Below are 9,979 nucleotides of genomic sequence, written 5' to 3'. Positions count from 1 at the left end.
TGCTAACTAGCTAACCTACTAGCTGTTCAACCAAAAGGTCAGTTAGCCAAAATGCTATCTAGACACCAAATCAACTAGTTCTCTAGTCAATTTGGTCTTTATGATTGTAATTTATAAATGAACTTGTAATCGGCATTTAGTTTGTATTTATTATTCTGACTTTGTGTTTTTTCCATTCATTTATTAAATAAACACATTAGATAAATTAATTCCACACATGCTGATGTTTTTACACTTTTATTCTTGTTAATATTGATGATTTTCTGCTTATAATGAGTGAAAACGACATTTAAGATTAGAACATCACATCAGACCAATAAAAATAATTTTAATACAGAAATCTGGGTTTAACCTGACAGATGAGCCTCATCACAATATTCTCACTTACTGAGATGCTAACCTTAACCTCCGTAGACGTCGGCCTTCAGCAGGTTGTTAATCCCATAGAAGGTCTTAATATAATCCAGAAAACACAGAGTTTCTGTCTTTCATCTGATTTGGTTTGGATTTTTCTTTTTTTATTCACCGTGTGTTTTTGTCTCCATCTGCAGGTGCTGCACTCTGCCTCTCCTCCATATGTCTTTGTGACATAATCTAGTTAACTCTTTCACATAATTTAAGGATAATTGACCAGCAGGGAGGAAAAATGATTTATGCAACAAACAGGCTGGTTGTTGTGAAGCCACATTTACTGACCGTTTATTAAAGACGAGACTGAACGTTTCTGTTACGATGCACAGCGGTTTCACATGAACATCACGGAGGATAAATAGATATTTACAGATTTTTTCTGTTAGAACAAACTTATGAAAACAAATGAGAAATTATTTAGCATAACACTTGAACCCGACTTGCTGCCCGACAGCTCTGATCTCCTCACTCGACCAAAACCTCCGATTCACTTACAGTTTAACCATCAGCTCAGACGACACACATCTGCCTTCTTCTAAAACCCTCATTATGATGCACATAATCCCTCAGATTAAGAATTAGTTACAGTGCAGTGAAAAGGGCCACGTAACACTTTGCATCTTACAGTACCTGAAACATGAAGCTGCATCAAACCAGAACAGATCTACTGGACATTTAAACTGGTGTCTGAAGAGAGATAAAGTTCTGATTAAAACCGAACAGCAGCGACAGCAGCGACACGTCACTCAGGCAGGAACCCGAGACAGAAGGAACCTCAGACAGCAGACGGAAAGCAGGACGGTTCAGAAACATTCAAACATTCTTTAGAAGCAACAAAGTCAAACTTTACTTCTCTCCAGATTTTACAAAAATCCGTGTCTCAGTCTGGAGAGTCGCTGCGTTAGTCGGTTAACATTTGTTGAGGTTGTGGGTCTGACTCCTGTGGCTCCGCCTCTCCTGCCTGGTGTTGTTCCGGTCCCGTCGGATCTGAGCGGTGGAGGTCGGCGGAGAGCTTAGAAGATGGTGCTCCAGCGTTTTGGGGGAGGACGGGACTTGGTTTCTCCCTGGAGAGACAAAGAGAGGAAGGTTGAGAAACAGTTTTCTCTCCAGAAACACCGGCTGCCAGAAGCTGTTTGAAAACAGGTGAGTGATGGATTCATGCATCTACAGTCACGGGGATGAGAAAGTCCACAATCTGTCCGAAATAACCCAAATTTATCAACAAATGTCACATTTCAGGCAGGCTGAGATCCGGTCTTTGACTAGGCCACTGTGTTTAGAATCATTGTCCTGCCGACGACCCAGTTTGGACCCAATTTTGGCCAATCAGTGGCTGCAGAACAAGCTCCGCCCCCTTTTCCATTTGTGTAGAAAGCGGTTTGTGTAATTGAACCAGGAACACAAACTCTGCTCTGCCTCTTAGTCTACAGCGCAAGGCATTCTGGGTAAATGCAGCACAAACAAACATGCTAGCCTAGCGCTAGCAGGAGAAATGGCTCGTGGTCTTTGGCCAGACTAAAGAGAAATCTGCTAAAATCTGACGCCTCCATCTTGTTTCCATCTGGTGAAGAAGGAAGTTGCTCTTCATGTGTTTCTGTGTCGTTTCCTTCAGTGGTTGTTGGTGCAAGTTCCTCAGAGCGCTGATGTTCGACTTTTTGATTCAGGTCTGTTGAAGAAGAGCTGTGTTCTTCCTGTCCTGGAACTTTGAAACCATCATTCCTCCACCACCGTGCTTCACAGTTGATCTGCTGTGTTTGGGTTTCCTCCATTTTGGTCCATTGTCTGCAGCGCTGCCAACCTCAATCCGGTGGCCATCTTGTTTCTGGACAAAAGTGTCCTTCAACCCGTCCAAGCAGCCATGATGGATCAGGGTCATGACCTTTAAGCAGCTGACCGAGGCCTGAAGAGCTGATCTGGGATTTTTTTGTCATTTCTCTGAGCTTCATGCTGAGATGTTTATACATCTTTTTTTAAATCTTTGTCGTAATTTTTCATTTATTTTTCTTTTTATTTCCATTTTTTAAATTTACACTTTTAATTTTTTTTAATTTTAAAAATGTTTTTCCTTTGAATTTTAAAAACCTTGTCAGAATAGTGTTTCTCTCTGGAGAACGATGGACGTCAGGTGTTTTGGAGATGACCTTTGACCTCTCCCAGTCGCTGCTCTGAGGCCATTGCTGATGGTTTCCCACCCTGGCGTTGTGTTTTAACAAACCGACAGCCCACGTCCGGACCACCGAGTCCAGTAGAGGATGTGGGTGTTTCGTTTCCTTCCAGTAGGACTGAAAGCTCTCCAGAACCGGCTGAATGAAACGGGGTGTACTTTCTGTTTCCCGCGGCTGTGAGGCGTTTAAATGATGAAGCTGCAGCTCTGAAGCCTGTTAGGTGATTATGATGAGGCTGATTTAAAAGCGGATGGATTTATTCTGGTGAAGCTACTCACTGATCTCGGCGGAGAGCGTCACTGATGCGTTTAGTGAACACAGACAGGAAAACGCGGTTTGTGAATCCCAGACTCACAGGGAGAAAACAGAAACTTTACAGGAGGAAAACATGCAGGCGGCTCACCAGGTTGAAGATCCTGGACAGCGTGCTTTGTTCTCTGCGTCTCCTGACCGGCGACTTCGTGCTCTCAGTTCGCGACGCGGAGGCCTGGAGAAAAACCAGTGAGCTGAAAGCACAACCTGATTTATTCATTTATTTTACTGACATCACATGAACAAACTTCTTCATTTTAATACGATTTCCTCTTCAATAGAAACACCATCATCGAGAAATTGTATTTTATGGACATTAGTGGAATATCTGCAAAGTTTTGCACCATTTGTGAAGCAAAAGCAGCTGAAGGAGTTAAACCTGAACCATCAGCAGGTTTCAGTCGGTTCCACACCAAACAGATTCAAGCTGTACGAAGGATTTCTTTGTGTCTTAAAGAAACAGTTTGACTGAGTTTCTTAAAATGAGATTCAACTTGTTAAATTGAGAGTTTGTTGTTTTAAATCTAAGAAGAAGAAGAAGATTTCTCATGTAGACAAAACCTGAGATGAGTTTTATATCTTGTTGTAAGACGTTTCTTTCATCTACAGGAGATTCTGTTCCTGAATTTATTCCTATTATCCAGCAGTTCAACATTTCGTAGATTTTCCAGGCGCTGAACTGAACTTTCTGACTCTGTTATTGGTTCAAACAAAGTTTCCCTGCGGACAGCAGAGTGAAACTGTGAGGATGGAAATGATTCCTATTGTCTAAAGCTGTTTTCTTCATGGCTGCTACACTGACAGACAAACGGCTCGGATGTTTGGTGCCTCTGCTGCAGCAAAGTTCAAACTTTACTGCAGCAGAATAACATGATGGAAAACCTTTAGGAAGAAAAACACCAACAGGAGGGAAAGAAACGGGAAGACGGGATGAGACGAAGTCCACAGATGCTGAGAAACAACCGACACGTTGCTCTGAGACGAAACGACACAAAGGGAGGGATGGTGAGTTATTTCTGGCACAAAGGAGGCGGAGGTGTTACAGAGAACAAGAAGATGAAGAGGAGGAGGAGGAAGGAGGAGCAGGCCGACAGGTCCTATAAGAGACGGTGTTTACCGGGTCATAAATAGCTGAGCGGTTTCAAAGTCATCCAGAAGCAGCGAGTCGCTCTGGATGGAAGCAAAGAGGAGGAGAGAGGATTGTTCTGAAACGAACAAACCGTCTGTTAAAACCGTCAGTGTGTGAGTGAAGGGGCGTTTCTGCGTCATGAGGGCCCACCGGGCGCCGGGGGTAAAAACATGGCCGACGTGGGACTGAAAGCAGAAACGGGACGCGGGTTAGGAAGTTCTCCACAGACGGGTTTAATCAGGGGTCACCGCACATGCTCAGTTCGACTGTGTCACCTACCAAACCCAAGACTTCTCTCCACTGGACATGAAAGAGAAACAGACAGTGAGGTCAGAAACAGAACCGGGTCAGAAACAGAACCGGGTCACAAACAGAACCACCAACAAATCAAACGGACTCTGACCAACAAACATCATAAACAACAAACAGAGTAAATGTAACCCTGATGTTTGGATCCCACGCTGCATTCACACTAACTGACCTCTGACCTCTGACCTCTGGTCCTACAAACCTCGGTCTGGGTTCAGTTGAACTGAACTCTGGTTCGGTTTGAATGTGAACGCTCAGTGGACCAGAGACCGCTCCAGAAGCAGCAGGGCAACCAAATCCAACCAAAGCTAACATGTTAGCCTAGCGCTAGCAGCAGAAATGTCTCCTGGTCTTCAGCCAAAGACTAAAGAGAAATCCTCCAACACTAAAATCTGACGCCTCCATCTTGTTTCCATCTGGTGAAGAAGGAAGTTGCTCTCAGTGTCTTCAGAGGTTTTTGTGTGGTTTCCTTCAGTGGTTGTTGGTGCAGCGCCCCCACAGGCCAGGAGGGGAACAGGTTGGTTTGACTCAGAACCACAGCAGCTGCAGGTGGAGCAGATGATGGAGTTCTGGTTCTGACTCAAATCGGGTCGACCGGACTATGAGGAAAACCATGATACTATTTTGCCCGGTCAGTTGCTCTTATTTATGACACTAAATGTGACTTTCTGGACGATTACTGGACTTCAACTTAGGCTCAGGCAGTAGTGTAGGAATAAGAGATACTGCCACCTGCAGGTGGGACTGAGTATTGCCTCAACTTGAAGGTTTTGATCAATTTTGTAGAAAAATGCAGGAATGTGTTGATTTTGCATGAATTTCCATGATGGCATCATCGTGACAGGCCTAGGAGGGACTGACAGTAACTAAACCCAGCAGCTGCTGCTGCTGCTGCTGCTGCCTCTGTAATAACTCAATAACGCAGCATAAACCACTTTGACGAGCCTCAAACGGCTCATAAAATCTCTGCCTCCATCTTTGGACGGTCCTGCAGAGACCACCCAGTTTCTGCTGCTGTTGCTTGCTCTATAAGAGATCACACCACTGAAAATAAAAAAACCTTTGTGCTGCAACATGAATCTGATGTTAAGAAGCTCTGCAACACATCCAGACAGTAAACTTTGGATTAAAAGGAGTTTGATTGGATTCCTGCTGATTTTACAACCTCTGGGTTATAAACTGAAGGTTTATAATTCATAATTGTTCAGAGAACATTTTAATCTCTTTTGTGACGTGCTTCTCTGAGGAATGTTTCAGTCTGTGATGCATTCTTTAAAGCTGCCACCAGGTGGCAGTAAAGCCAGAACTGCTGAACGTGATCAATAATCAGAAATCTTTCATGGATTCAAACTCTTATCATTTTAAAGCTTTTCTTTCCCCTAACTTCATCCTGCAGCTGAATGTGGGGAAATAAAAAGTGAGACTCACCGTGGATTTAGGAGGAGGGGAAGAAACCTGCAGGAGAAACACCAGAGCGACAACAACAACGACAGCGTGACTGAGTGAACAGGGCAGAGAAAACACAACAACAAGCTCTGACGGACGTTTCCTGCATTATTAGTGAGCAGTGAAAGAGTGAAGCAGCTTTCAGTGCAGGATGTGAAGGACCTGCTGCTACTGCTAGGATGCAGATTAAGATGAAACTGATGTGAAAGCAGAGAAGTTAAATGAGACTCACAAGGCTCCTGAAGAAATGCACCACGGCGTTTTCATTGGTCCGACGGCGGGCGGAGGGCTGCTGGGGCGAGGCGGCCTGGTGACCCCTGAACGAGCCCTGAGCAGGTGAGACGGAAAACATCCAGTAAATACAGAAAGTTTGGAGCGACCGGCATCATGGAGGAGTTCAGTCCGGGAGTTCAAACCGCGTTAATTTACAGAAAACAAGAAGTGATTCAAAATAAACTCTTTAAATTTGGATTAAAAACTGGAAAATCCTATTTAAAAGGAAAAATAATGAATAAAAGCTTCGTGTTTAAATTGATTTCATCCACAACACTGGATTTTTCAACCCCTTCTGAACATCTCAGAATTATATTTTAATCAGTTACAAGCACATAAATTGCATTTTATTAACTGTATAAATATTCAGATATGCTTTCTAAAATCTTAAAATAAATATATAACACATAAAAAACTAATGTATCTTGAAGTATGTTTATAATTACTAAACTCAGTTCTCTGATCCACAATAGGCTGAAAATAAAAAACTAAAATTAAAATTTCACCAACGTCAACAGAAAGAAGGAGGAGAGCAGAATTAGTTTTAATAATCATCAAACAAGTTCCCAAGACTGGAAAGATTTCTATCATAAAGTTTAGTGGATGGAAGAACTCCAGAACGTGCTGCGCTGCAACAGACTCCAGGCTTAACAGAAGATGCTCACCTTGCTCCTCTTCTTCTTCTCTCCTCCAAACAATTTGCTTAGCTGATCCATCAGACCGGGACTCTTCTTCTTCTTTCCAAGCCCGAAGCTGCTCTGCCCCGAGGTGCTCGCTGTAGCCATTATATCTGCCGCAGAGGGTTCTGGTTCTGATCCGCTGCCCACGCTGCCAACACCCAGCTCTGCCGCTCCCTCAGGGTGCGTTCGGCCCGTCTGACGCGGCGGGGCGGGCCGGTGAGGTCGGGGAGGGCGGAGACATCTGGCCTGGTTCTGGTTCTGGCTCCGGTCCAGACATTCTGTGTCAGTCGCCGCCGCCCTCCACACGGGTCCGGCCATTGTTCCTCACCCCATCTGCCTCACCCCGGTCGCAGGGACAACAAGGGTTATCTCTGAGGCTGAACGCGGTGCAGGAGCGCCGAGCACTGAGAGGCCATTGTTGGGCCGCCCTCATCCGTCCTGCTGGAGCGTCGAAGATAAATTAGATGGAGAGAGATGTCCTTCAGATGAAGGCCTGGAGGCAAAATGGGCCCAGAGTGCAAGACCTGGTGACCCCAGCAACTCATCTTTGGTCCTTCGTTAAAATTCATCAGAGGTGGAAATGTTCCAGTCTGAGATGGAACATGATGCTAAATTTACCCATCATGCAACACTTGGTGGAGGCTGCAGCTTTGAACTCTGCATCTGGAAACATGAATGGTTCAATTTCTGTTGAGCTAAATAACTTTGGACAGGATTAGCTGCACTTAGCATAGCCACATGCCGCTGTTAAATACATGTTACTGTTAGCTACATACTTCAATTAGCCACATGCTGCTTTTAGCCACATGCTGTCATTAGCCACATGTAGCAGTTAGCCACATGCTGCCATTAGCCACATGTAGCAGTTAGCCACATGTAACAGTTAGCCACATGCTGCTTTTAGCCACATGTAGCAGTTAGCCACATGCTGCTTTTAGCCACATGTAGCAGTTAGCCACATGCTGCTTTTAGCCACATGTAGCAGTTAGCCACATGTAGCAGTTAGCCACATGTAGCAGTTAGCCACATGTAGCAGTTAGCCACATGTAGCAGTTAGCCACATGTAGCAGTTAGCCACATGTAACAGTTAGCCACATGCTGCTTTTAGCCACAAGCTTCTGAGTTTAAATGGAGTCGGTTCCTTTAATTCAGAGATGAGTCCACTGTAAATAAATTGGAAGTTGTATTTGATTGTTTTTTTTTTCTTGCTAATATTGTTTCATTAGTCAATTACTGTTATGGAAAACTATTTTTATCTTCAAATAAACATTTTCTTCCTTATATATCATGTAGCACAGATTATGTAGCAGATTATTGACAAAAATGTTTTTTTGTTTTTAATTCAAATGGCGGCCATGTTGGATTTTGAAGGTTGGTGAAAATATTCAATTGTTTTGCATTGGAACAAAAAGTTTGAAGGATTTTATCTTTCTTTTCTTTTTTTCTTTGAAACAGAGGAGAGTTGCAGGGAATCTGGTGTTTATCTGTGTTAGTTGGTCGACGGTCCGTCAGAACAGAAAGTCCCGGTTCTGTTTGTTTGATCCAGTGATGCTGCAGCAGAACAAAGCAGTTTCTGTTGTTCTTCAGGCCAAGTTGGAAACACCCAAGCAGCCGCAGAATATTAATATTTTCACACAAATGGCTTTTTGTTTTGGCTGCATTTTTATTTTCGCTCCAGAGAGAAAGTTTAAATTACCCTGACAAGGAAACATATTTCTAGATGTTATCTCAGCTTTGGCACAATTTCTGGAGCGTTAAGGAAAGATTTGAGTTCATAAAAGTCACAAAGAACCACATTTTATTTGCAGCTGTCTATTGAAGACAAGATTTAGCATCAACATGTGTGAGTTGGTGATGCTAACAGGATTAGCTTCCATCGGCGCTGCAGTTTGTTTCTAATGAAGAGATTCTGTCAGAAACATCCAGTTTTCCTAAAATGTTTAAGAACGACTCAAAATCCAAGAGCAAAACCTTCTCAGCTGTCAGGGAGTCAGAAACGTTAATAAAGCAAACAGGCAGCAGATTCAGCATCTCTGTCTGGGTGAACTAATAATGATAATGATAAAAAAAACATTTCAGCATCTTCAACCACAGCTGAGGCAACGAGGAGCATCACAGCAACAGAAACAGGATTTCCTTTGACTGGACCACATTTAATGAGCAGAGGAATAATTATTTTTAATATTTATTAGCACCCAAATGATGTGACTGAAATGTTTCTTTTTAATTTCCTCATATGTAACCAGAACATGGTATCGGTATAAAAAACTCACCTGGCTCAGATGACACACACACACACACACACACACACACACACACACACACACACACACACACACACACACACACACACACACCTAGGGAGAATTTAGAGAGACCAGTTAACCTGACAGTCATGTTTCTGGACTGTGGGAGGAACCTGGAGAACCCGGACAGAACCCACCATGCACAGGGAGAACATGCAGACAGAAAGACCTTCGGTCAGGAATCGAACCCAGGACCTTCTTGCTGCAAGGCAGCAGCTCTACTGACTGCACCACTGTGCAGCCCTCCCATATTTGTCATGGAAAATTAATTTTTGCACTAAACTCACCAACTAGCTGAATGTTCTGGGGCTCAAATCATGAGCTACATGTTTAAATCTTATAGATTTTCTAAACCACTGAACATGTAGCAGCAGAAGCTAACGCTAAGTCGCTCAACACATGAGAGAATAAGTGGAAGCCAGTGCTAAACTGCAAAAGATATAGAAATATAGAAGTTAATGCTAAACATGTAAACATCAGGTTATTGCTAAATACAAAAGAGTTACTGGAAGCTAACACTAAACCGCTAAATACAAAAAATTGATTGAAGTTCATCCATTTTAAAAAGTTCATCCATTTTATGGAATATTTGTCTTAAAAAGACCAAAACCGTCAGCCATCTTGAAAATCAGTGATGTGCTTCACGTTCAGGGATGTTGAGGATTTGAGCTGCTCGTCGTTTTGAGACTCACAGAAAATCAAAAGTCCAATAAAAAGTGGAAAAACACGAAGCCTGCGCTTGAACTCTTCCACTCAGGGAGAACTTTGGAGCCAACATGGCGCCCCAGTTTCCTGCGTAGTCAGTGAAATGTGGACATGTTTGTCCTGCGGGACTCGACCCACGGGCCTGACAGAAGCATGCAGGGAGTGGGCCGGACCCCCTGCAGAGACCCTGCGGTCCGGCGGAGCGGCAGGGGAACAATGGCAGCTGTGGGACTCAAACACGGG

At 43.6% G+C, this 9,979-nt stretch overlaps 1 protein-coding gene across 8 annotated transcripts; it reads right to left on the bottom strand.

The window, feature by feature from the left end:
• Positions 1-671: 671 nt before the first annotated feature.
• LOC122844262 (myelin basic protein-like) lies at positions 672-7,208 on the bottom strand. 8 transcript variants are annotated; one of them, XM_044139547.1, is made up of 8 exons: positions 6,711-7,186; positions 6,005-6,100; positions 5,755-5,781; positions 4,297-4,317; positions 4,006-4,202; positions 2,980-3,063; positions 2,855-2,875; positions 672-1,475 (listed from the first exon to the last, which is right to left on the bottom strand). In XM_044139547.1, exons 1-8 carry the CDS (start codon positions 7,041-7,043, stop codon positions 1,313-1,315), a joined length of 942 nt encoding a protein of 313 aa, XP_043995482.1. In that variant the 5' UTR covers positions 7,044-7,186; the 3' UTR covers positions 672-1,312. The 8 variants fall into 8 exon arrangements, with proteins under 8 accessions (XP_043995482.1, XP_043995483.1, XP_043995484.1 ...); XM_044139548.1 differs by lacking the exon at positions 2,855-2,875 and having other exon boundaries at positions 6,711-7,191; XM_044139552.1 differs by lacking the exon at positions 4,006-4,202 and having other exon boundaries at positions 1,440-1,475; positions 6,711-7,201.
• Positions 7,209-9,979: the final 2,771 nt, after the last annotated feature.

Source organism: Gambusia affinis, linkage group LG14 (assembly GCF_019740435.1).
Source record: "Gambusia affinis linkage group LG14, SWU_Gaff_1.0, whole genome shotgun sequence".
Lineage (NCBI taxonomy): Eukaryota > Metazoa > Chordata > Actinopteri > Cyprinodontiformes > Poeciliidae > Gambusia > Gambusia affinis.
This window is presented reverse-complemented; position numbering and strand designations above follow the sequence as displayed.